The sequence below is a fragment of the Talpa occidentalis genome, unplaced genomic scaffold (assembly GCF_014898055.3).
Source record: "Talpa occidentalis isolate TD23 unplaced genomic scaffold, MPIMG_talOcc4v2.1 talOcc4.10, whole genome shotgun sequence".
In the NCBI taxonomy this organism is placed as follows: Eukaryota; Metazoa; Chordata; class Mammalia; order Eulipotyphla; family Talpidae; genus Talpa; species Talpa occidentalis.
The window spans coordinates 87,274,597-87,300,936 of NW_023600993.1; the positions used below are offsets into that span (position 1 = coordinate 87,274,597).

A 26,340-nucleotide genomic window follows, 5' to 3' on the forward strand; every position below is an offset into this window, starting at 1 on the left:
GATAAAATAATGACTTAAGGAGATGGGCTTAGCCTCTGAATAGAAGATATTTTGTCTGTGCCCTTCCAGAAGGGATTTTGAGGGAAGAGTAGAGAAGAAAGCCTGGTGGGGAAAACCAGCCCAGATTTCTAGGTAACCCCTTCCTATCCTCAAGGCCTGGCTTAGGAGTGGGTGAAGCAGCTCCCCAGCTTGAGGGTCAGGCTCTAGATTAGAGGGAGCATGCCTCCATTTCCTCATCTGTCCACTGGGAATCAGGATAATGCTTACCTGGGGAATACCACCTGTCCTTGGGAAGAGTGCACCGGGATAAAACGTTTCAAGGACTTCAGTAAATACTATTAAGCCAATAATCCCTTACTGCCTGGCACTATCACAGTCCAACTTCTTTGAGTCAGTTTCCTCTACCCCAAAGGTTCTCAAACTGAGGAAGTGACTGGAAATGCAAATTCTCAGGCTCCACCCTAGACCTTTCTAATCAGATTGTCTGGGGTTGGGGCCCAGCCACCAGCCCCTCATAGCAAGCCCTTCAGATGATGGAGATGCCAGCCCGAATCTGAACACTTCTCTGCACTGCTGTGAGCTCTCGCAGGGGCACAAGGTGCTGGAGGCACCTAGCAGGCATGCAGTCATCATCTGCATAACAGCGATGCTAATGGTAGCAGCTAGGCATTGACTGAGGGCTTCCTGTGTGCCAGGCTAAGTTCCAGACGTTTTAGGAGGCTTAAGCTTATTTAAGCAGCATCCCGGGGATCATTTTGTGGATGGTGAATCTGAGGCTGAGAGAAGTCCCGCACTGGCCCGGGGTCACGCCGGGAGACCTGGCGGGAACCCCTGCATTCGATCGCTCTGCGAGCTCAGGGGACCCGCGGCTCGGCCGGACCCGCCCGGCAGCGGCTTGGCGGGGGAGGAGCGCGGCGGCGGGGCGGCCCGTGGCGAAAGTGCGGCTGCGGAAGCGCGGCCAGGCGGCGGCTGCGCAGGAGGAAGCGAGGGCCGCCGCGGGTCCGGGCGGCGGGCGCCATGGGCCGCCTGCACTGCACGCAGGACCCGGTGCCCGAGGCCGTGGGCGGCGACATGCAGCAGCTGAACCAGCTGGGCGCGCAGGTGGGCCCGCGGCCTGGGCGCGGGGTGCGGGCGCGGGGCGCCCCAGCTGCTTCCCTGGGGTAGGCCGCGGGGAGCCTGGGCTGCCGCAGAGTTTACGCGCCAGCGGCAGGGTTGTGGGGTGTGTGAGGCGGGGGCCCAGGGCAGTGGGAGTTGGGGCGCGATTAGGAAGCCCAGGGAGCTCGGGGGCCCGACGGGCAAGCTGAGGGGAGCCCGGAGGGCTGGGGAGACCGCGAGGGGGCGGGGAGGGCGCTTCCGGGAGCAGGTTGAGCGGGCCCAGGAGAGCGAACCCGATTCCTGAAGGGGCTGGGGGGAGTCTGGGACACTGAATAGACTGAGGGCCTGGGGAGGCGGGGCGAGTTGCAGGCTGGGGGCGGTGGTAGTTAGTGGTATTCAGTCCTCAAGAGCCTGGAACTTTTGCTAGGAAGGCCCATGGGCCCTGGGAAAGCTGAGAAGGGTCTCATCACCCCAAGGGGGCAGAGAGGAGCCTGGAGTGAGCAAAGGTGGACTGTGAATGCCCTAAGAGCCAGACCAGAGTAGGGCTCTATGGGCTTGAGCAGGCAGGATGGGCTGGTGATGACCTCTCCACACCCCCAGTTGGCAATACCTGGTAGTCCCCAAAGAAAGGAACCATATACGGGCCTCCCTGGTGGTGTGGGGGTTAAAGTCTCAGTGATACCAAGCTGTTGACAGCCACTGTGGCAGGAGTTTGATTCCCTGCCAGGGGGCTAACCCACAAGGTGCAGCAGACCTCTCCTGTCTTGCCTGCTGCTCCCCTCAGCAGTGTATCTCAGTAGATCTGCCTGTTCTGCTCCCCGCTCTCTCTGGTGAATCCTCTCACCCCACACACCTATGGCCTACATCCCAGTTCTTGTATGCATAAGTGAAAAAGAATGGAAAAACTTAAAAAAAAAAAAAAAAAGGAAAGGAACCATATACACCTTACACAGTGGAGACCTCATCTTTTTTTTTTTAATTTTTTTTTCTAAAATGTATTTATTTATACAAACACTGGGTACAGTCAGAAGCGCGGGATGGTGAGAGGATTCACCAGAGCCAGAGCGGGGAGCAGAACAGGCCGATTGACGAAGTACACTGCTGAGGGGAGCAGCGGGCGAGATAGGAGAGGTCTGCCCGCCATGTGGGACCCTCTCCCAGCGGCCTGGGATCGAACCAGCGTTGCAAAAGCTGCGGGCAGCTTCACAGCCCAGTGCTCAACTGCTGCGCGACCAGGGGAGACCCCACTCTTGATTGTAGTGCACCTGGCAAAGAATTTTTCCTGCTGTTCAGGCTCAGCTATTAACCTGTCAACCTAGGAGGTTTCCTGTTCCTGGGATGCCATTTTCACACCACTAAGGTGGCCAAAATAAGTAGGTTAAAATACCATTTCTTAGCACCACTACACTACAAAGTTCTGTTTAGTTCACCCCCATCCCCAACATCTGAGGAAGTGGGTCCCTCTTCTTCATTGCAGCATCCCCCACAATTTCCCACATGTGTAGCAGGCTTATTCAATTAAAAAGACAAAACAAAACATTGTTTTTGCATAAATAGTGATATCAATGACTATCCAGTCATGTTCCAAGGCTGCAGTGTCCACATAATGCATTGCAAACCAGGTGTCTAATTTTATATTATTTTTTCTTTTTTTTTAAAGATTTATTTATGCATACAAGAACTGGGGTACAGGCCAGAGGTGCGAGAGTTGAGAGGATTCACCAGAGACAGAGTGGGGAACAGAACAGGCAGATTGACCTAAGTACACTGCTGAGGGGAGCAGCTGGCGAGTCAGGAGAGGTCTGCTGCGCCATGTGGGTTACTCCCTGGCTGGAATCAAACTTGTGGTGCAGTGGCTGCGGTAAGCTTCATAGGTTGCGTCTTAACCCCGTGTGCCACCAGGTAGGCCCTAATTTTATATTTTCTACTAGCCACATTTAAAAATTAGAAATGGGAAATAAGTTTCAATGTTTTCTTTAATTCACTGTGTCAAAATATATCAACATGTAATCCATATAAAATATGTCTAATTTACTTTTTGGCAATAAATTTTCTCATTCTGGTGTGCATTTACATTTACAGCCTGTCTCACATTAGGTTAACCCTTTTCAAGTGCTCAGCACTTGTGTATAGCTAATGACCCCTACTGGACAGCACAGTTTTAAGTGCTTTTTTTAAAAAACACTTGTTTTTTTAATTTATTTATGCATACAAGAACTGGGGTACAGGCCAGAAGGGTGAGGGGTGAGAGGATTCACTGGAGACAGTGGGGAGCAGAACAGGCGAATCTACTGAGATACACTGCTGAGGGGAGCAGGGGGCTGGAAAGGAGAGGTCTGCTGCACTATGTGGGCTAGCTCCCTGGCTGGGGATTGAACTCATGCTGCAATGGCTGCCAATAGCTTGATAGCACTGACTTTAACCCCTGCACCATCAGGGAGCCCGAGTTTTAAATACTTTTATGTATATTATCCCATTGAAGCCTTGCTACTGCTGTCAGTGATAGGTACTATCAATATTGCCATTTTACAGATGAGGAAATTGAATCACAGAGTGGTTAGATAAAAATATATATTATTTATTGAGCATGTACCATGGGCCAGGCATGGTTATCAGTGCTTTATATATAACAACCCTAAAAGGTGAGTGCTATTATAGTCCCATTTTACAGATAAGAAAAGTGGTTCAGGGAAACAAGCAGACCTGTTTAAGATCAGGCAGCCAGGAAGCAGTGGAGCCAGGGCTTCAAGACCGGATGTCTGACTTCAGAGGCCCAGGAATGAAACATACAAGAACAGTGCTTTGTAGATGATCTCTCCAACCAGCAGCTTAATTTTTACTTATTTATGTTGGAGTTCTCTGGAAAACTTCCATTTGGAAAATAAAAAAAGATTGTGCTCCAAAAACACTTTTTTAAAAGATTTATTTATTTATGCATACATGAACTGGGTACAGGTCAGAGTGCAGAGTGCAGAGGATTCACCAGAGACAGAGTGGGGAGCAGAACAGGCGGATCTACTGAAATATACTGCTGAGGGGAGCAGTGTGAGACAGGAGAGGTCTGCTGGGCCATGTGGGTCACCTTCCTGGCTGGGGATCTAACTCAGTGGATTGCTTCATAGTGCTGATGCTTAACCCCTTGTGCCACCAGCGAGGCCCCAAAAAACTTTTTTTAAGGGCCTCCCCGGTGGCGCAGCGGTTGAGCGCTGGGTTGTGAAGCTGCCCGCGGCCTCTGCGGCGCCGGTTCTATCCCCGGCTGCTCCCCTCAGCAGTGTACTTCAGTCCTTCTGCCTGCTCTGCTCCCCGCTCTGGCTCTGGTGAATTCTCTCACCCTCCCGTGCTTCTGACTGTACCCAGTGCATGTATAAACAAAACAAACAAATAAATAAATAAAACATGCCTCTATTAAAAAAAAGAAAACAAAACTTTTTTTAAGCTCGTGAGTTATGTGCTTAAGATACCTCCAACTTAGTATTCATAGAAAATATAAACTAGGGGCCTCCCTAGTGGCACAAGGGGTTAAGTCACAGCAGTATGAATCTATCTGCAACCACTGCAGCACTAGTTCAATCCCTGGCCTGCCAGGGAGCTACCCACATGGTGCAACAGATCTCTCCTGTCTCGCCTGCTGCTCCCCTCAGCAGTGTATTTCAGTCCATCCACCTGTTCTGTTCCCCACTCCGTCTCTGGTGAATCCTCTCACACCCCCACTCCCCGCACCTCTGGTCTGTACCCCAGGTCTTGTATGCATAAATAAATCTTTAAATATATATATAAACTAGTTTTTAAAATAAAATCTTAACTCATTTTTATTATTTTTTTAATTTATTTTAGGGGGCCTCCCTGGTGGCACAAGCTTCATAGTACTAAGACTTAATCCCTTGCACCACCAGGGAGGCCCTTAACTCATTTTTAAATCTTGAAATACTCTAAACTTTTACCTTTATCTTTAATACAGAAAACTTTCCTGATGAGCAACTTACCAGAGTCCCTTAGGACATTTATCCTAACCCCTTTTGTTGGGATGCTCAAACTTCCCACTCATTTAGCTGAATTTATTTTGAAGTTTGAGGCCTAGGCCCCAAGGAGCAAAAAGTTTTTTTTTTTTTTTTTTTTAAGATTTATTTATTTTTATACAAGAGCTGGGGTACAGGCCAGAGGCACGGGAGGGTGAGAGGATTCACCAGAGACAGAGCAGAGAGCAGAACAGGCAGAGGACCGAAATACACTGCTGAGAGGAGCACCAGGCAAGACAGGAGAGGTCTGCCATGCCATGTGGGAATCTCCCTGGCCGGCGGGGAATTGAACTCACACTGTAGAAGCTGTGGGCAGTTTCACAGTGCTGCACTCAACCCACTGTGCCACCAGGGAGGCCCAAGAGTCTTTGTATTAACATTGGTGGGTATCTATCTGAATGCCTGTGATAAATAGCCACTAAACCCACTAACATTTGTGTAGGTTTGGTGGACCTGGCCTCTTATGCGGGGAAGTTGTGATCTGGTGGGATAGGTCAGAAAATGGAGAGAAATACAGTACTAAGCCTATCTAGATGTGCTGATGCCTGTGGTTAATTCTAGGTAATGTGAAGCCTTGAGAATAGGAAGGATTAAAAAAATCATCTTTAGGGCCTCCCCGGTGGCGCAGTGGTTGAGCGCTGGGTTGCAAAGCTGCCCGCAGCCTCTGCAGCGTCGGTTCGATCCCCGGCTGTTCCCTGGCCACCAGAGGAGGGTCCCACATGGTGCGCAGACCTCTCCTGCCACCCGCTGCTCCCCTCAGCAGTGTACTTCAGTCCTTCAGCCTGCTCTGCTCCCCGCTCTGGCTCTGGTGAATTCTCTCACCCTCCCGCGCTTCTGACTGTACCCAGTGCTTGTGTAAATAAATAAATAAATCTTTAAAGAAAAATCATCTTTAGGGCATCCTTGGTGGTGCAAGGGGTAGAGCACAGCACTGTGAAGCTATTCACAGCCTCTATAGCACAAGTTTGATCCCCAGCTGGCCAGGGAACTACCCACATGGCGTGGCAGACCTCTCCTGTCTCGTCTGCTACTCCCCTCAGCAGTGTATTTCAGTAGATCCACCTGTTCTGCTCCCCACTCTGTCTCTGGTGACTCCTCTCATCTCCCACACCTATGGCCTGTACCCCAGTTCTTATATACATAAATAAATCTTTTTTAAAAAATCATTTTTTGAATGATTATGAGAGGAAGTGGGAACAAAATAGAGGCGGGTTCAGTCGTCTAGGGTAGAGGACAATGGGTGCTTTGGTGGGGGTTGTGGTGACAGATCTGAAGAGGTGTGAACTGATTCAGTGTTCATGTGAACATCTTCATTGTGGTACACCCATGTAGCCTCAATAAATAAATCCAGAAAAACATAAACACTTGGTGGGCAGCCCTCTCACCTAGCTAAAAATGAAAGAAAAAATTCAGATATTGGACCTCCCTGGTGGCCTAGGGGTTATGTCTCAGCGCTGCCACCTCCAGGGCCTGAGTTGGATCCCTTGTCAGGGAGCTACCCACATAGTGCAGATCTCTCCTGTGTCACCCGCTGCTCCCTTTAGCAGTGTATTTCAGTAGATCTGCCTGTTCTGCTTCCCACTCTGTCTCTTATATAAAATAAGTTCTATATAAAATAAGTAAAATAAATAAAAATCTTACATAAAGGAATAATTCTTTTTTTAAAATTCAAGTATTATATAGAGCTATATAAGTAAAATAAAATGTCCTCTATCCTCAGAAGTCATTTTATTTATTATTTTTAAAGATTTATTTATTTATTTATACAAGCACTGGGTACAGTCAGAAGCGCGGGAGGGTGAGAGGATTCACCAGAGCCAGAGCAGGGAACAGAACAGGCAGACTGACGAAGAAATACACTGCTGAGGGGAGCAGCGGGCGCGGCAGGAGAGGTCTGCGCCCCATGTGGGACCCTCCCCCATGGCCGGGGATCGAACCGGCGCTATGGAGGCTGTGGCAGTTTCGCAGCCCAGTGCTCAACCACTGCGCCACCGGGGAGGCCCCACAGAAGTCATTATAGTCTTTATTTTTTAAATTATTTTTTAGATTTTAAAAAATTTTTTAAATATATTTTTATATTTTTTTAAAGATTATGCATACAAGAACTGGGGTACAGGCCAGAGGTGCAGGGGTAAGAGGATTCACCAGAGTGGGGAACAGAACAGGCAGACTGACCGATATACAACTGCTGAGGGGAGCAGCGGTGGCAGGAGAGGTCTGCGCGCCATGTGGGACCTTTGTCCGGTGGCCGGGGATTGAACTGGCGCTGCAGAGGCTGCGGGCAGTTTCGCAACCCAGCGCTCAACCGCTGTGCTACCGGGGAGGCCCTAGGGGTCTCTTTTTGAAAACAATTTTTTGCAAAAGAGGTTGTATGAGATTCTTTAAAATAGATCTACCATAATTTATTTAGTATTATTAATAGATAATTAAGTTTCTTTCCGGTTTTGTTTATTTGTTTTTATGAACAAAACTATAAGCAACTTGCTTTGTGTAAATGTGTCTGGTTTATTTTTAAAATTTGAACGGTATATTTCTGGCAATGGAATTACAAGGTCAAGGGATTATCCTCTCATCAACTCTGAGCTTATCTGTTTTGTTGTGCTTTCTCTAGCACTGGTGTCCTCAAACTTTTATTTTTGCTGATAAGTGAAAAATGGTCTCCTTGTTTCACTGACTTAAAATTTTCTAGTCCGGAAAGATCTTGAGCATCTTCTCATATGTTTTCTGATAAGAATAGTTAAGATTTTGATTTTGTGGATAGTGGCAGGCAGGTGAGCAATTCAAGGATAGAGAGCTATGCAGGTGCAAAGGCAAAGAATGGGGAAAGTGTTTAGGGATGATAGAGTCAACAAATGCTTTCTGTGCACTTACAATAATTAGGGTGTTGTGGCCATACAAGGCCATTCAAGGAAGCTTCTCTGCTAAGACACGTTTGTTTTCCTTATCTAGATTCAAAATTCTAAGTGCCCCCAGGCGAGGTTCCAAGAGCCTCAGAAGTTAAGAATCTGGGTAGGTCCCTTTCTTGTTGGGAGTGTCATGGTATCTTGGCAAGGCTTTGAAGGATAATGAGGGCTTGACAAAGTGGAGATAGGGATGGAGGTCTGTAACAGTCAAGAGACCAGATTAACTTGAGGCCCCTCTTGAAAAAAGGTGGGGGATGAGACCTCACAGAAAGGTTGAGCCTGAATGCTAGGCTGAGATCTGAAAATGGAAAAGCAGCTGGAGGGCTTCTCTGTGGCCTGGTTTTTAAATGGCTCCGGGTAGCATAGGAAATGCACTTTGCCAAAGCTCAGACAGTTCCACAGATTTACCACAAAAAATTTTTTTAAAGAAATAGAGGAAAACTAGAAAACACATTTTTTTTTTTAATTATTTATTTATACAAGCACTGGGTACAGTCAGAAGCGCGGGAGGGTAAGAGAATTTACCAGAGCCAGAGCGGGGAACAGAACAGACAGACTGACGAAATACACTGCTGAGGGGAGCAGCAGGTGCGGCAGGAGAGGTCTGTCGCGCCATGTGGGACCCTCGCTGGTGGCTGGGGATCAAACAGGTGCTGCAGAGGCTTCGGGAAGCTTCACAGCCCAGCACTCAACTGCTGCGCCACCAGGGGAGGCCCAAAAACACATTCTTAAAGCAGTTCTAACTGTTCTTGTTTCTACTGTGTTAAACCCTCAGTTATACAAGGCACCACCTCACAGCCCCTATCTCCAAATATTGGGATCCTGTGTTCCAAGCCTATGAATTCTCGCTTAGGAACACTGAGGAACACAAACAATTGTTCCTGACCAACACTGTACAGATTACGAGAAGGAAAGATTAATATGCACAAAAGAGTAAGAAGCTATTCTAAGATAGTGGCTAATATAAAATAAAATATTTTGTAATATATATAACAAACTGTTGTGAAGGAGAATATGAATAGAGAAAACAGAAAATGAAAATCACTTCCAATATAGCCACACAGAAGGAACTACTTAAAAAAAGCAAGGTAGAGGAAAAGTTTGCATAATGTGTTACCATTTGGGGTGAGAGAGGGAAGTTGTATACTTGGATTAGCTTCTATGTGAATAATAAATCTATGGAAGTATAAACCAAAAAAAATAATTGCTAGTATGGATGTATGTGTGAACATGTCCACACAGTCACAGTCTCTCAGTATGTATCCCAAATATCCCAATAAAATGCAAGTTTTTCAGACACTATAGTGGCACAGACATGGGTTAGTGGGTATTGTGAATATTTGTAACTTTAAAATAATCAGAACAGGGTCTCCCTGGCGGCGCAGCGGTTGAGCGCTGGGTTGCGAAGCTGCCGGCAGCCTCTGCAGTGCCAGTTCGATCCCCGGCTGCTCCCCGGCCACCGGAGGAGGGTCCCACATGGCGCGCAGACCTCTCCTGCCGCCCGCTGCTCCCCTCAGCAGTGTACTTTGGTCCTTCTGCCTGCTCTGCTCCCCGCTCTGGCTCTGGTGAATTCTCTCACCCTCCCGCGCTGCTGACTATACCCAGTGCTTGTATAAATAAATAATAAATAAATAAATCTTTAATAAAATAATCAGAACAGGGCCTCCCTGGTAGCTCATGGGGTTAAGATGCAGACTATGAAGCTATCCGCAGCCACTGCAGCACGAGTTCAATCCCCAGCCAGGGAGCTACCCACATGGCGCAGTAGACCTCTCCTGACTTGCGCACTGCTCCCCTTAGCAGTGTATTTCAGTCAATCTGCCTGTTCTGTTCCCCACTCTGTCTATGGTGAATCTCCTCACACACTTCCCCCACACACCTCTGGCCTGTACCCTAGTTCTTGTATGCAAAATAAATTATAAAATCTTTAAAAAGGGCCTCCCTGGTGGCGCAAGGGGTTAAGATGCAAGCTATGAAGCAATCCGCAGCCACTGCAACACAAGTTTGATCCCTGGCCATCCAGGGAGCAACCCACATGGCTCAGCAGACCTCTCCTGACTCGCCCACTGCTCCCCTCAGCAGTGTACTTCGGTCAGTCTGCCTGTTGTGTTCCCCACTCTATCTCTGGTGAATCCTCTCATCCCCCTCCATCTCTGGCCTGCACCCCAGCTCTTGTATGCATAAATAAATAAAATAATATAAAAAAGCAAAATAATCAGGTGTCAACACCCTGTGTGTTACTGTTCTCCCCCCTGAAGGGTCCCTATTTGGATGACTCAAGAGTTGAATGTTACTGATACTCTATGTTATTCTCTTCACAGCAGTTCTCAGTCCTCACAGAAGTGCTTTTCCGTTTCCTGACTGAACCCAAAGAGGTAAAGTATTTAGTGATGAGGAGAGATCCTGAGTGTGGGTCAGTGGTGCCGAGACACTCAGAAAATAAAGGCCTCTCTGTGCTGTTCCCTCCCTGCAGGTGGAGCGCTTTCTGACCCAGCTCTCTGAATTTGCCACCAGCAATCAGATTAGTCTTGGACCCCTTAGGAGCATTGTGAAAAGCCTCCTTCTGGTTCCAAATGGTGAGTAGCCTCTCTTAGCAGCTGAGGCCAGAGACATTACTTGCACATTCCCTCAGGCCACAGAGCCTGTAAGCAGGCTCTGGGCTCTGAGCCAGAGCACTCAGCAGTGAACCAGACATGGGCGGGACAGGCAGTCTGGGGAGGGGAGCCAGGTAGACTGCCAGCCAGGGCTGAGGTAGCAGAGCAAGTCTGCTTGCCGCCTCAGTTACCTGGTCCTCCACATCATTATCCAGAAAATGAACAATAAAAATTTAGAGACTTTCTAGCAATTTGACAGAAATCTCTTGAATCTAGTAATTTTTAAATGGGACTTGTATTTTTTGTGTGTGTGATAAAATATGACATAAAATGTACCATTTTAACCTTTTTTTTTCCATTTTAACCTTTTGGCACTTGTATTTTATATGTGATTTTCATTTCATATTTTTTTAAAAAGTTACTTATGCATACAAGAACTGGGATGTAGGGCCTCCCTAGTGGCGCAGGCGGTTGAGTACGGTGCTGTGAAGCTGTCCGCAGCCTCTGCAGTGTTGGTTTGATCCCGGCAGGCCGGCGAGAATCCCACATGGCACAGCATACCTCTCCTGTCTTGCCCGCTGCTCCCCTCAGCAGTGTACTTCGTCAGTCTGTCTGTTCTGTTCCCCGCTCTGTCTCTGGTGAATCCTCTCACCCTCCCGCGCATTTGGCCTGTACCCCGGTTCTTGTATAAATAAATAAATCTTTAAAAAAGAAAAGAACTGGGGTGTAGGGCCTCTCTGGTGGCGCAAGGGGTTAAGTACCGCACTATGAAGCAATCCACAGCCTCTGCAGCACAAGTTCGATCCCCAGCCGGCCAGGGAGAAACCCACATGGCAAGGCAGACCTCTCCTGTCTCACCCTGTTCTGTTCCCCACTCTGTCTCTGGTGGATCCTCTCATACCCCGCATCTCTGGCCTATAACCCAGCTCTTATATGCATAAATAAATAAAACTTTAAAAAATAATAAAAAATAAATAAAAGAACTGGGGTGTAGGCCAGAGATGTGGGGGAAGGTGAAAGGATTCACCAGAGACAGAGTGGCAAACAGAACAGGCAGACTGACAAAATACACTGCTGAGGGGAGCAGCGGGTGAGACAGGAGAGGTCTCCCACGCCATGTGGGTCAGCTCCCTGGCTGGGGATCGAACTCATGCTGTAGTAGCTGCGGATAGCTTGATAGTGTTGAAACTTAGCCCCTTATGCCACCAGGGAGGCCCCTTTCATTTCATATTTCTGGAAATTAATCTTCATTGCATTTTACAAATGTATCAGTCCACCATGAGTTGAAAAACAAAGAAGAGAAGTCCTTGGCCACAGAGGATTTGAGAAGCAGAATTTGTTTAGAGCAATCCGGAAAAGTTTCAAGCTGAAAGGAGATGATCAAAATGATTTCGGGGTAGGGATGTTCATGTAGCACTGTTTATGATAGAGAAAAATTACAGGAGTCAGATTGCCTAGCAACTGGAGATTGGTGCAGTGAGGGGTAGTGTGTTTTTACCAGGAAACCTTATGTGTCAGTTAGGTGGACCTGGGTGTGAATCCCAGTCTGTCGCTTAATAAGTAGTGTGACTCTGGCTAGGTACCACACCACTCCCAACCCCTAGCAACACAACCCCCACCAACAGTTCCCCCACTCTTGCCCCAGTTGAAATCTTTTTTTTTAAACTTTTTTTTTTTTTTTTCAGATAGCCAGACACATGAAAGATTTTATTAATCCTCTGAAAAATCTGCACAGTCACCGCAGATACAGATAAAATCACTGCTGAACGGTTCTTCCTTTGTGCTAACACTCACATTGGCCTTTGTAGTCCCCCTGACTTTCTTGGGTTCCTTTCACAGTTTTCTTGAGGTTTTTTTCTTCTCATATAGGCCATGTCTTGCAAGTTTGAGTTCAGTTTTCTTTGCATAATCCCAGGAATCATAAATCATGCCAAAGCCAGCTATCCTGCCACTTCCAGATGGGTCCTGAATCCAGATACAAAGATGACACTGGGGGTATTTTTGTACATTTTAGCTAGTGTTTCCCAAATTTCTGTAGGTCTTGTTGCCGTCCCAGGGTGAAGGATGTCCAGGACCATTTGTTTCTGCTGATACAGTCAGTTGGTCATGAATTTTCTGGTCCGGATAGTTACTATGTCACTCATGATGGTGACGGCTCTTCAGGCAGCCAGAGAGGACTTTTTTTTTAATTTATTTATTTTTATTTATACAGGAACTGGGGTATAGGCCAGACATGTGGGAGGGTAAGAGGATTCACCAGAGACAGAGCAGGGAGCAGAGCAGGCAGAATGATGAAATACACTGCTGAGGGGAGCAGCGGGCAAGACAGGAGAGGTCTGCCACACCATGTGGGACCCTCGCCAGCTGGCTGGGATCAAACTGGCGCTGCAGAGGCTTCGGACAGCTTCACAGCGCTGTGCTCAACCACCTGCGCCACCAGGGGAGGCCCGACTTTTTTTTTTTTTTTTTTTTAAAGATTTACTGGGGCCTCCCCTGGTGGTGCAGCAGTTGAGCGCTGGGCTGTGAAGCTGCCTGCAGCCTCTGCAGCACCGGTTCAATCCCCAGTCGCCAGTGAGGATCCCACATGTTGTGACAGCCCTCTCCTGCCACGCCCGCTGCTCCCCTCAGCAGTGTGTTTCGTCGGTCTGCCTGTTCTGTTCCCCACTCTGGCTCTGGTGAATTCTCTCACCCTCCCGCACTTCTGACTATACCCAGTGCTTGTATAAATAAATAAATATTTAAAAAACAAAAATAAAGATTTACTTATATATGCATATAAGAACTGGGGTACAGGACAGAGGAGCAGGAGGGTGAGAAGATTCACCAGAGACAGAGTGGGGAACAGAACAGGCAGACTGACTGAAATACACTGCTGAGGGGAGCAGTGGGCAAGTCAGGAGAGTTCTGCTGTGCCATGTGGGTAGCTCCCTGGCTGGCCAGGGATCGAATTCATGCTGCAGAGGCTGCAGATAACTTCATAGTGCGGTGCTTAACCCCTTGCCCCCCAGGGAGGCCCCACAGGTATATTTTTGTGTTACTTATAATCCACAGATAATGAAACCATCTGATAGCTGTCTTTCACTTTGGACTTATTTCACGTAACATAATCACCTCGACATGATTATCTAAACTTTTCTTAATTGCAATAATATAAATAAAATGCTTAGCACCATGTTGCAATAAAAGATTGCTCTTATTTTTCAAATTAATAACAGTCATTTAGAAATTTCTCATCATGGGCCTCCCTGGTGGCGCAAGGGGTTAAGCACAGCACTGTGAAGCTATCTGTAGCCTCTGAAGCATGAGTTCAATCCCTGGCTGGGCAGGGAGAATCCATATGGCACAACAGACCTTTCCTGTCTTGCCCACTGCTCCCGTCAGCAGTGTATTTCAGTAGATCTGCCTGTTCTGCTCCCCACTCTCTCTGGTGAATCCTCTCACCCCCTCCTCATACCTCTGACCTGCACCCAGTCCTTGTATGCAAAAATAAATAAATCTTAAAAAAAAAAAGGGTGAAACAAACACTGGGGTTCCTAGGCGTTCATTCCTTTACTAATGAAGGTCACAGGAAAGTTTAAATGCTTTTAAAAAGAAATGTTTGCTCCGGCGGCGCAAGGGGTTAATTCTCAGCATTATCAAGCTATTGCCAGCCACTGCAGCTTGAGTTGGATCCCTGACCAGGGAGCTAGCTCACAGATGGCACAGCAGACCTCTCCTGTCTCGCCCACAGCTCCCCTTAGCAGTATATTTCACTAAATCTGCCTGTTCTGCTCCCCAATCTGTCTCTGGTGAATCCTCTCACCCTCCTGCACCTTTGGCCTGTACCCCAGTTCTTGTGTGCATAAATCTTTAAAAAAAAGAAAGAAAGAAATTCTTCATCACAAGAATGAAATTTGTAACTATGTGTGGTGACAGAGGTTAACTAAACTTCCTTTGGTAGATATGTCCCAATACACTCATATATCAAATCATTACACACTTAGAACTAATTTAGGGTTATATGTCAGTTGTTTTCCAATTTAAAAAAATAAAAAGATGATGTCAAGGAAAATAACGCTATTGAGGAAAATGTAATGATATGAAAAAATCTTTCACAATACACTGTTTTTAAAAAGTCATAAAAAAAGAAATTGTGATTATATCTGGGTGGTAGTACTGCATGTTGTTTAAACTGTGTCAAGCAGGTCTTTTTTGGGTGTGTTTGTCTTATAAGTTGCTAGAAATTTAGCAATTTAATAGAAAGTTAACTTTATTTAAAGAGAGGCAGCTTGTGAAACGGATCTTATAAAGTGAGGCAGTGTTGATGTGGCTGTTAACCGGTGTCAACAGTAGAGGTAAGGCAGCCTCTGGTTTACACATTTCAAAAATCATTAATAAGCTGATCTTCCCAGGATCTCAGCCTGATGGGGCACTCACAGTTGGATGCTTAATTTGTTTGTTCCTGTCTGGCCCCTTTCTGTACAATCTCTCCCTTTGCCCTATCTTGTGCTCAAAAGGTTCTGGGGGTTTGAATCAGAGCAACCCTGAGGTTCCCAGCTGTGAAATTTTGTGATCCCTTGTTTGTGTGATTCTTGCATTATTTGCTCTTACGGCAGGTTAAAGGCACTAGAAGCCTGAGGTTGGAGGGGGAGTTGGCGATCTCTGCACACAGGAATATGTTTTTCTTTTCTTTTTTTTTTAATAGAGGCATGTTTTATTTATTTATTTGATTGTTTGTTTGTTTATACAAGCACTGGGTACAGTCAGAAGCGCGGGAGGGTGAGAGAATTCACCAGAGCCAGAGTGGGGAGCAGAGCAGGCAGAAGGACCGAAGTACACTGCTGAGGGGAGCAGCGGGCGGCAGGAGAGGTCTGCGCGCCATGTGGGACCCTCCTCCAGTGGCCGGGGAGCAGCCGGGGATCGAACCGGCGCCATGGAGGCCGAGGGCAGCTTCGCAACCCAGCACTCAATCGCTGCACCACTGGGGAGGCCCAGGAATATGTTTTTCTTTTTAAACATTTTTTTTTTACTTTTTTTTTGTGTAGAAGAACTGGGGTATAGGCCTGAGGTGTGGGGGGTGAGAAGATTCACCAGAGAGAGTGGGGAGAGCAGAACAAATGAGTTTACTGAAATACACTGCCAAGAGGAGCAGGAAGACAGGAGAGGTCTCCTGGGCCATGTGGGTTGCTCCCTGGCCAGGGATAGCTTCATAGTGCTGAGACTTAACCCTTGAGCCCTTAACTGGGAGGCCCATTTTTCCCTTTCTTGGCTCTGCTGCACACCTGCTCCATCCTTCCAACTCCTCAGTCCTTCCCAACCCTTGAGCTCCAGCCCAGCACTGAGGGCTCGGAAGCCTTCCTAAAGCAGGTCAGTCCACAACCAACTCCCCTTCCTCAAAGCACACAACGGGTGTTGTTTTCTCTGCAGCTATCAATTTGGACCATAATCATTTACAGTTTTCTATTGTTCATGCTGTTTTATATGCGCCTGTATCTTGACTGGAACAAATAACCAGTTCTTTGAAGTCTGGAACAGGCCTTGTACCTCTTTCCTCAGCCACTATTACAAGTAAAGAGGTGATGTCAACCAGGTACTTAGTATATGCTGAGTCAACTGAATTTGGGAGATTCTCTGACCCTCCCAGGGGATGTTGGGTGTACTTTTTCCCAGAGGGATTGATTATCAGTATTTGCAACAGATCATTATCCACAGATCCAGAGAACAGGAGGCCCTCATATCACTCTGGAGATGGGCCCTGCAGGCACTGGGGCTGCTTTTTTTCCCCAATCAGATAAGGTAGCTATTTGACCTTGGACAGACCAGCCTCTTGTAGCCCCAGTTTCTTACCTGAAAAAATGTAGCAATAGGAGCAGTTGTGGTAGAATGAGTTCTATTGTATAAAGCACTTAATATGGTACAATAAATAAATTTCAGCTTTATTTATTGGTAGTTCAGTTATTTTCAGCTTTATGCCTCAATACCAAATTATGAGATAAAACTTTCCTTCACTTAATGAGAGGATCTGAATTCACCTCTTGACTTCTTAATGCCCTAGAGCTTTTCAAGCTGCTCAAGTTTGGGATTTGCTTCTCTTCAGTTAGCTCCAATTTCTGTTTAACTCTTTTTGTCCTCCAGGCAGCCTGACTTTTCTCTTCCTGCAGATTCCCTGCTTATGTTTGCCATTTCTTCTTTTTTAAAAAAAATGATTTATGCATACAAGAGCTGGGGTGTAGACCAGAGGTTTTCGGGGTGGGGGATGTGAGAGGGTTCACCAGAGACAGAATGGGGAGCAGAATAGGCAGACTGAGGGCCTCCCCGGTGGCGCAGCGGTTGAGTGCTGGATTGAGAAGCTGCCTGCAGCCTCTGCAGCACTGGTTTGATTCCCAGCTGCTCCCCGGCCACCAGAGGAGGGTCCCACATGGCGCGCAGACCTCTCCTGCTGCCCGCTGCTCCCCTCAGCAGTGTACTTCGGTCCTTCTGCCTGCTCTGCTCCCCGCTCTGGCTCTGGTGAATTCTCTCACCCTCCCGCGCTTCTGACTGTACCCAGTGCTTGTATAAATAAATAAAAATAAATCTTTAAAAAAAAAAAAAGAATAGGCAGACTGAGTGAAATACACTGCTGAGGGGAGCAGTGGGCGAGATAGGAGAGGCCTGCTGTGCCATGTGGGCCACCTCCCTGGCCGGGAATCGAACTCAGATGGCTCTCAGTGGCTGCAGATAGCTTCATAGTGCTGCATCTTAACCCCTTGTGATACCAGGGAGGCCCTGCCATTTCTTCTTAATCATCTGAGATTGTGACTTGCAAATCTCTTGGCCTCTTCCTCATCCCTTAACCTTGTGTGTCTTCTGTCAACTACCCTCCCAGAACAGGTGCTTGGCCCTACCCTGTGCAGTAATGTCACTTCTATTCTCCCTTCCCAGTTTGCCTTGGAGCACATTCTCACCACATCCTGGGTCATGCCGCTCCCCTTCACTATGTCCGTTGCGTGATGAAGTCTGTAGTCTCCAATATGACTGTACATCTAATCTGAAATATAAGAACCTACAGCCCTCCATTCTCTACCCCTTCCCTAATCCTGTTCTCCCTATGTGGAAGTACAGCTTGCTAGAGCTGATAGGACCTTAAGAACCCTCTAGATCAGTCTTTCCCAAAATGTATCAGTGATCAGACGGGGGCAGAAAACACTGTCTCCCAGACACTGCCTTGGAAATTCACAGACATATTAACTTATTTCAGGCTCTGAAAAGTTCTGCCATAAAGAAACCTGCTTAAGGGCCTCCCTCGTGGCGCAAGGGGTTAAGCACCGCACTATGAAGCAATCCACAGCCTCTGCAGCACGAGTTCGATGCCCGGCCGGCCAGGGAGCTACCCACATGGCGCAGCAGACCTCTCCTGTCTAGCCAGCTGCTCCCCTCAGCAGTGTATTTCAGTCTGCCTGTTCTGTTTCCCACTCTGTCTCTGGTGAATCCTCTCACACACACACCCATCTCTGGCCTGTACCCCAGCTCTTGTATGCATAAATAAATCTTTAAAAAAAGAAAAGAAAAAAAGAAACCTGCTTAACCAGTATCTGAAAAGGTTAACCCTGAAACTCTTCTCTCTCTCTCTCTTTCTCTTTCTCTGGCAGGGGAAGTGCCAGGTAAAGTTTTGTAGAGTTCTGACCTAGATTAATCTTTGTCTTGGCAATAAAGAAATAGAGGCCTAGAAAGACCCAGGTAGTGACATGTTTAAGGTCCTATAGTGGAAATGCTGAGGCCAGAACCTCCCTGGATTGACGCAAAGCCTGCCGGCTTTTGTTATTTAATGTTTTACTTTGTGCAATGTAATTCTTTTTGTTTAAAATTTTATTTTTATTTATTTACGCATACAAGGGCTGTAGGCCAGAGGTATGGGCGGGGTGAGAAGATTCACCAGAGACAGAATGGGGAGCAGAATAGGGAGACCTACTGAAATATTCTGCTGAGGGGAGCAGCAGGCGAGACAGGAGAGGTCTGCTGTGCCATGTGGGTTAGCTCCCTGGCTGGGGATCAAATTTATGATGCAGTGGCTAGAGATAACTTGATAGCACAAGACTTGAACCCCTGCACCACCGGGGAGGCCTGCGATGTAATTCTTGAAAATGTCTGACCAACAGTTGTCTGCCCTTGGCCAAATTGTTTCATCTGTATCCTGGCTACTTCTCACTGCTCTCCTGAAAGTAAATCTGAGATATCATATCACTTCTTTCCTAAATCCCTAGTTATGTATCTAAAAGATTTAAAAAAAAAAAAACACCTTTGTTTTCCCCGTATCAAACTATTGTAGTATGCTTTTATCATATCTAAAAATAACTGGTGGCCAGATTTCCATATTTCCCTTGCATTTCATTTGTACATAGTTGTTTGTTCTCAGCAGGATCCACTGGGACCCTCCCACCCCCCATAGCATTTGGTTGCTAGGGGGACCCTTGTATGCTGCCTTGTCACTATAGCAGCTCTGAAACCTTGAACCAAGTTATTTAACCTCTCTGAGAATGTTTCTTCCGTTAATTTTAGTAGCTCATACATTGTTATAAGAACGGAGAATGAGGGCCTCCCCTGGTGGCACAGCGCTTGCGCGCTGGGCTGCAAAGCTGCCCGCAGCCTCTACAGTGCCGGTTAGATCCCCGGCCACCGGCGAGGGTCCCACATGGTGCTCAGACCCTTCCTGCCCTGCCTGCTGCTCCCCTTGCAATGTATTTCGTCAGTCTGCCTGTTCTGTTCCCCGCTCTGGCTCTGGTGAATCCTCTCACCCTCCCGCACTTCTGACTGTACCCAGTGCTTGTATAAATAACTAAGTAAATCTTTAAAAAAAAAAAAAGTGTTGGGCCTCCCCGGTGGTGCAGCGGTTGAGCGCTGGGTTGCGAAGCTGCCCGCGGCCTCTGCGGCCCTGGTTCAATCCCCGGCTGCTCCCCGGCCACAGGAGGAGGGTCCCACATGGCGCGCAGACCTCTCCTGCCGCCCGCTGCTCCCCTCAGCAGTGTACTTCGGTCCTTCTGCCTGCTCTGCTCCCCGCTCTGGCTCTGGTGAATTCTCTCACCCTCCCGTGCTTCTGACTGTACCCAGTGCATGTATAAACAAAATAAATAAATAAATAAATAAATAAGTAAAACATGCCTCTATTAAAAAAAAAAAGTGTTAAAAAAAAAAAGAACGGAGAACGATAATAAATATAACTTGCTAGCTTCAATGCCTGGTATCTGTAGCACTAGTATTATGATTGTCACTGTGAGGGTCTCCTAGGCAAGATTATAGATAACTCAGCAGTAGAGCCATTCTTTCAGACCATTTTTATTTTATTAAAGATTTATTTTTCTATTTATTTATGCATATAAGAACTGGGGTCCAGGCCAGAGGTGCCGGGTGGGGGGTTGAGAGGATTCACCAGAGACAGAGTGGGGAACAGAACAGGCGGATTAAGTGAAATACACCTGCTGAGGGGAGCAGCAGGCGGGACAGGGGAGGTCTGCTGTGCCATGTGCGTTATTGTTCGCTGGCCAAAGATCGAACTCATGCCGTAGTGGCCAGCAAAAGCTTGATAGTGATGAGACTTAACCCCTGCACCACCAGGGAGGCCCCCCCCCTTCCAACTTAACTGTTAACAGCATCACCTTGGTGCCCAGATTGACCTACGGTTCCTGACTTTTTTATCCCTGCTACCAACATTGGTAAAGAGCTTACACACACATTACAGTGTATTCAGGGGCATAGCTCTTGAATGAATTTTTGGCAGTGCAGTTGTTGACTGCATTTGCTAATTTTTTGCCTCCAAATGCTTGATCTCTTTACTCTCTTGAAAATTAAAGGTTACAATAATCCCTACTTCAGTCCTTTTGTGGGATCACCAAGCAAAATATTGGATTTGAACTGGATATTAACTAAGGAGCTGTACACCTGGTAGTCAGGAGTTAATTGGATTGGCTTCTTGAAGGGCCTTCAGGTTTCATGGGCTCTTGCCTTCTTTGACTTCCTTGTGGCTTCCTAGCTCAGTCTGATTTAGGAGATAAAAGATTTCCTCCCTTTGTTTACATGGTTTGTTTTGCAAAGGACAACAGCCCCAGCCCCACAGGATTGTTTTTCTGGAGTGAGATGGGTGTGGGGCCTTGGGTTTAGGGTATTACTTGAGGGCCTTCCCCTGCTCCTGGTGGATGTCTTCTTAGTTTTTAATTAGTCATATTCTGGAAGACGAAGAAGTGGAAAATTTTTAAGCAGTTGCCAAATAGTGACTCTAGGCTGTAGCCTGCAGGTGAAACATGGAGGAGCCAGATTGCTGGCAACACTTTGTTTTCAGGAATTGGAGCAAGCCAGCAGAACAAAGGCAGCTCCCACAGGAGGTATTCGCAGGCTTCTGAGGGGAAGGTTTGAAGGCCCTGAAGTGAGTTGTGAATTGAACAGGCCAAGCTATTTAGTCCCTCATGGTGTGCTTCCCAAAAGCTGATTTTCTAGGTCAACATTGTCCAATAGAATCTTTTTTAAAATTCAAATTGAGGTAACACTGGTATACCACACTGTGGAAGTTTTAAGTGTGCAGCTTAATGCTTGGCTATCTGACTGTTATCTATGCTACCTTATGATCAGAAGTCTAGTTTCCATGCATTTGACCCCTTTGATCATCAGAATCCTTTTTTTTTTTAAATTGTTTTTTTTTTTTTTAAAGATTTATTTATTTATTTTTACAGGCACTGGGTAGTCAGAATGCAGGAGGGTGAGAGAATTCACCAGAGTCAGAGAGGGGAACAGAACAGGCAGACTGACGAAATACACTGCTGAGGGGAGCAGCGGACGCGGCAGGAGAGGTCTGCGCACCATGTGGGACCCTTGCTGGCGGCCGGGTATCGAACCTGCACTGCAGAGGCTGCGGGCAGCTATACAACCCAGCGCTCAACCTCTGCGCCACCAGGGGAGGCCCCAGAATTGTTTTTTTAAAAAAAGATTTATTGATTTATTCATGAAAGAACTGGGGTATAGGCTAGAGGTATAGGGGGTGAGAGGATTCACCAGAGACAGACTGGGGGAGCAGAATAGGTGAATTTGTTGACATACGCTGCTGAGGGGAGCAGCGGACTAGACGAGAGAGGTCTGCTGCACCATGTGGGCTGCTCCCTGGCCAGGGATTGAGCTCATACCTTAGTGCTAAGACAACCTCTACACTACCAGGGAGGCCCTGATCAGTAGAATTCTTTATGTAGATGGAAATGGCCTCTATTTGGCACTGACCAGTACTGTGCCTGCCAGACCAGCCTGTATGGCTCTTGGACATTTGAAAGAACTGATGCAACCGAAGAACATAATTTTACATTATTTACAATATTACGGAATTTTAGAATTTAAATAACCACATATTTAGTGACTCAGAATCTGTGGTATTATTCGTTTGTCAGATCAGGTACCCCCAGCCCCAAGTCCATAAATTCTTCTGTTTTCGCTAACTTCTTACACACTTTCTGAAAGGGTAAACACTTGTGTTGTACGGTAAAATAGGCTGTCTTGTTCGCCATTTGTTCCAGATGCACCTTTTTTCTTTCCAGCTGGATTGGTATCTTCACAGAGCTAGCTGAGTCTTTATTACTTTATCATCTAGGTCATAAAGTTGTGCCTATTAAATAATGCCAGCTGATTAATTGATTTTCCCCCTTTCACTGATTTCTCCTGTTTCCCAGGTGCCTTGAAGAAGAGTCTCTCAGCTGAGCAGGTCCGGGCTGACTTCATAACCCTGGGTAGGTTATCGCCAAGGTGACTGAGAGTGACTGAGAGTGACCTGCTAGCCACTCTTTAATATGCTAATGTTTCCTATTCTCTTATAGGTCTCAGTGAGGAGAAAGCCACTTACTTTTCTGAAAAGGTATCATAATTCAGATCACTTTCTTTTTTTTTTTTAAAGATTTATTTATTTATGCATACAAGAGCTGGGGTGCAGGCCAGAGGTGCGGGGAGTGGGGGCAGGGGAGTGTGTGTGTGTGAGAGGATTCACTAGAGACAGAGTGGGGGACAGAACTGGCAGACTGACTGAAATACACTGCTGAGGGGAGCAGTGGGTGAGACAGGAGAGGTCTGCTGTGCCATGTGGGTAGCTCCCTGGCTGGGGATTGAACTTGTGCTGCAGTGGCTGCAGATTGCTTCATAGTGCTGACACTTAACACCTTGTGCCACCAGGGAGGCGCCTTAGATCATTTGCTTTTATTTCATGAAAAGAAACAAATGGAAAATGCCAACTAAGGAAAAACTATCCGTCATCATATGTCATTTCCCTATTTAATGTTTTTCCTTTGGTTTCATGCAAATCCAGTACCATTTGGTGCATCACTAATTGTTTTCCTCTGATTTGACTGGATGTAAATGTCATACAGTTTTTGTTTCAACCTGGATTACATCTTCTGGTAAAAGAAAACATGTAGATTGTCCTCTTCCCCTCTTCCCTCTCCTCTCCCCCCAAGCCTATGCATATAGGTCCAGCCCTTGTTTCTGCATTCCTCCCCTTCTCTGTGGGGGGCTGGATGATATTTTCCATTGATATGACTGTGCCTTTTTGCTTTTGTTCCAGTGGAAGAAGAACGCCCCCACCCTGGCTCATTGGGCCATAGGTCAGACTCTGATGATTAACCAGCTTATAGATATGGAGTGGAAATTTGGAGGTAACCAGTTAGAGCCAGTTCTGGGTCATGTGGGTGAGGCAGGGTGGGGTTGCAGAGGCTTTTCTGTAGTTTTGATGGGGGAGCTGTGTCCTCAGTCATCAGTGTTGAGACCAGCAGCTGGTGCTCTGTATCGCTGTCCGTACGCTGCCAGTATTTCGACCTGTGGCTCATGCAAGGGTGGTCCCCGAAGAGCACATTTTGCCCCCATACAGTTTCTGCTGGGCAATCAGCAAAGCTTGGGGTCTTCAGAGTATGTCTTCAACCAGTCACTGATTATTTTTCTCTCTTGTGTATCAGTGACATCTGGGAGCAGTGAGCTGGAGAAAGTGGGAAGTATTTTTTTACAAGTAAGTCTTCCCCTGATCTTTGCAAATGGGTACCTTTTTGACTGGGTTAAAAACTATTACATCTGCATCAGGTTTCTTTAAATACCCATTGACGGGGTGATCACTGAGGAGGCTCTATAGCTCAGAGCACTGTGGTCAGCCAAACAAGTAGTCACTCACAAGCCTCAGATGAACAGGATTGTGACTGTGTTCTTAACAGTTTGACTGTCCCCATAAGCATGGAAATTGCTAGAAGTTTTAGTGTTGGACAGTCCAGACATTTCCTGTGTAATTCTTGAGTTAGAATCTGGATGTTTAGATGTTCAAGTGAAAGTTCAGGTGTCAGGAATTTCTTGGCCCACTTGTCACCATTTGAATGTAAATATTTATTTATTTTTTTTAATCAGTTAAAGTTGGTGATTAAGAAAGGAAATCAAACTGAAAATTTGTACATAGGTGAGTCCAAATTCACGTTTGAGCTTTTTCACTCTCCCCATGTTCTCTGTCATCAGTGGGCTCAGGAAGCCCACTGCAAATGATTTCTATCAGGAAAAAAGTCACAGCTGAGCGGTGGAGTAGCCATTCCACTGCCTTTTCTCTCATAAATAATAAGCCACCCGGCAGGCTGGAGGCCCCACAGTTGAAGTCTTTTTGGAAAGGGGAAGGTGCGGGGAAAGGATGGCTGTGATGGAACAGCAGAAGCACTTGATGTAGATGCAGGAGTCCCCGCATAACCTGAGCAAGCCCTGGCTCCTTGTGCTGTGGAGTCAGGCTCTTTCCAGCCTCCCCCCTTTTCATGGAGCAGAGAGCCCATGTTCAAGGCTCTCCCTCCTTTATTACCATTATTGCCCCTCTAGAACCACTTTGTAGTACTAACCCCAAAAGAAAAAGAATTGGAGGAAATTAAATTCTCTGGATGATTCTGTGGAGTTGGAAACATTTACCTGAAGCTTAATTTTCTCTCCCCAGAATTAACCTTGCCTCAGTTCTACAGCTTCCTGCACGAAATGGAGCGAGTCCGAACCAGCATGGAGTGTTTCAGCTGACTTCTGTCCCCCAGCCTTCCCTGCCCCCTTTCCTCGCTGGGTGACCGCTCAGAGGCACCTTGCTTCAGCCCTGTGGGGCGCTCCATTCGGCCCTTGCTTCTTGGGAGCCCAGGTGCAAAGGTTTCTGAAAAACAACAGGATTAAGTACTTAAAAAGGCCTACACAATTACCCTGCAAACTCTTTGTTAAGAAACATCCACCTCCTATCTCCAGGAAACTTTTTAAGATATTCAGACAGAGTTCAGCAGCTCCCGTTCAGGGGAGGAAACAAGTTGAGTCACCATCAAACTTCCAGAGTCGAGGAATGGTGCCATCTCTCCAAATGCAAACCCCTCAAAAGCGCCAGGGCTTGGCCACGGCGGACTGCATGACACTGGTAGGGGCGTCTGAATGACCTGGGGTTGGGGGACACCCAGCCGTATTGCTGCATACTGTGAGGTGGTGGTGCATTGCTTACCGGTTTTTAATGGGGAACTGTGTATCAACACATGCTTGGTCCACTGTAAAAAGAAGTGAGGCTGCATTCTGTCTTCATTCCAGGTTCTGCCCTGTTGTTTTGTAATAAAGTAACCCTTTTCAGGCTGTGTTGGCTTGTTTTGGTTCAGGCTGACTTTATTGCTTAGATGATGAATAAAAAGGTTCTGAAGGAAAGGTTGGCATCTAGTTGTCTTTATGCATGGATTAAACTAGGTGCTCTTCAAAAATTCTCTTCCTGATTTTGGTGAAGGCCCTGGGTCTTCAGTGAAATTGGCTGTAGTCCAAAGTTGGAATCCTGGGGCCTCCCTGGTGGCACAAGGGGTTAAGTCTCAGCACTATCAAGCTGTCGCCAGCTACTGCTGCATGAGTTCAATCCCCAGCCAGGGATTGACCTGCTGACCCACATGGTGCAGCAGACCTCTCCTGTCTGCCCACTGCTCCCCTCAGCAGTGTATTTCAGTAGATCTACCTGTTCTGCTCCCCACTCTGTCTCTGGTGAATCCTCTCACCATACCTCTGACCTGTACCCCAGTTCTTGTATGCATAAATAAATCTTAAAAAATCAATGCATATCAGAACAGAGCCGCCCATTCTTTGTAACAAACACCATGTTTCTTCAAATGCATGATTTATTTAACCTGTTTTCACCAATGGGTAGTTAGCTTGTTTCCTTATATAAATTCTCATAAACAGTGCTGTAGTTGAATATTTTTGTATGCACAGAAGCATATTTATGCCAATAGATGTGAATTGCTGGGTCAGAGTATCCAAGAGTATAGCACTTACTCAGTTCCCCTGTTGCCTCCCTTTCCTTCCAGAGGGCTCCCCACCCCCATCAGCAATGGAAATTTTAATTTTTACTCTTGTTTACACCAATGATTCTACACTACACACTTTGGCTAATACACCTTGAAGCGCTTTCCATATCAATACATAGAGTCTGCATCTGTGTCTCCTTGTAGGCTATTCCTTTTTTTATTTTTTTAAGATTTTTTTTAAATTTATTTATACAAGAACCGGGGTACAGGCCAGAGATGCAGGGGGGTGAGAGAATTCACCAGAGAGAGTGGGGAACAGAACAGGCAGACTCACTGAAATACACTGCTGAGGGGAGCAGCGGGCAAGACAGGAGAGGTCTGCCTCACCATGTGGGTTTCTCCCTGGCTGGCCGGGGATCGAACTCATGCTGCAGAGGCTGTGGATTGCCTCATAGTGCGGTGCTGAATCCCTTGCAACACCAGGGAGGCCCTCTTG

At 46.8% G+C, this 26,340-nt stretch overlaps 1 protein-coding gene and 1 pseudogene across 1 annotated transcript; one reads left to right on the forward strand and one right to left on the reverse strand.

Moving 5' to 3' along the window:
- The first annotated feature begins 961 nt into the window (after positions 1 to 961).
- On the forward strand, positions 962 to 25,422 carry COMMD7 (COMM domain containing 7). The gene is made up of 9 exons (XM_037497013.2): positions 962 to 1,101; positions 10,336 to 10,389; positions 10,488 to 10,590; positions 22,266 to 22,322; positions 22,410 to 22,447; positions 23,147 to 23,237; positions 23,535 to 23,584; positions 23,971 to 24,019; positions 24,533 to 25,422. The coding sequence occupies exons 1-9, from the start codon at positions 1,018 to 1,020 to the stop codon at positions 24,607 to 24,609; spliced, it is 603 nt and encodes a 200-aa protein (XP_037352910.1). The 5' UTR covers positions 962 to 1,017; the 3' UTR covers positions 24,610 to 25,422.
- Positions 11,989 to 12,752, reverse strand: LOC119237538 (40S ribosomal protein S24-like; annotated as a pseudogene).
- Positions 25,423 to 26,340: the final 918 nt, after the last annotated feature.

Bases quoted from the DNA above. Each gene is read 5' to 3' on its own strand.
- COMMD7 (XM_037497013.2), top strand. From the start codon at position 1,018: ATGGGCCGCCTGCACTGCACGCAGGACCCGGTGCCCGAGGCCGTGGGC. The intron at 10,390-10,487 runs GTAAAGTATTTA...CCCTCCCTGCAG, and splicing joins TCCTGACTGAACCCAAAGAG to GTGGAGCGCTTTCTGACCCA. The intron at 24,020-24,532 runs GTGAGTCCAAAT...TTCTCTCCCCAG, and splicing joins AACTGAAAATTTGTACATAG to AATTAACCTTGCCTCAGTTC.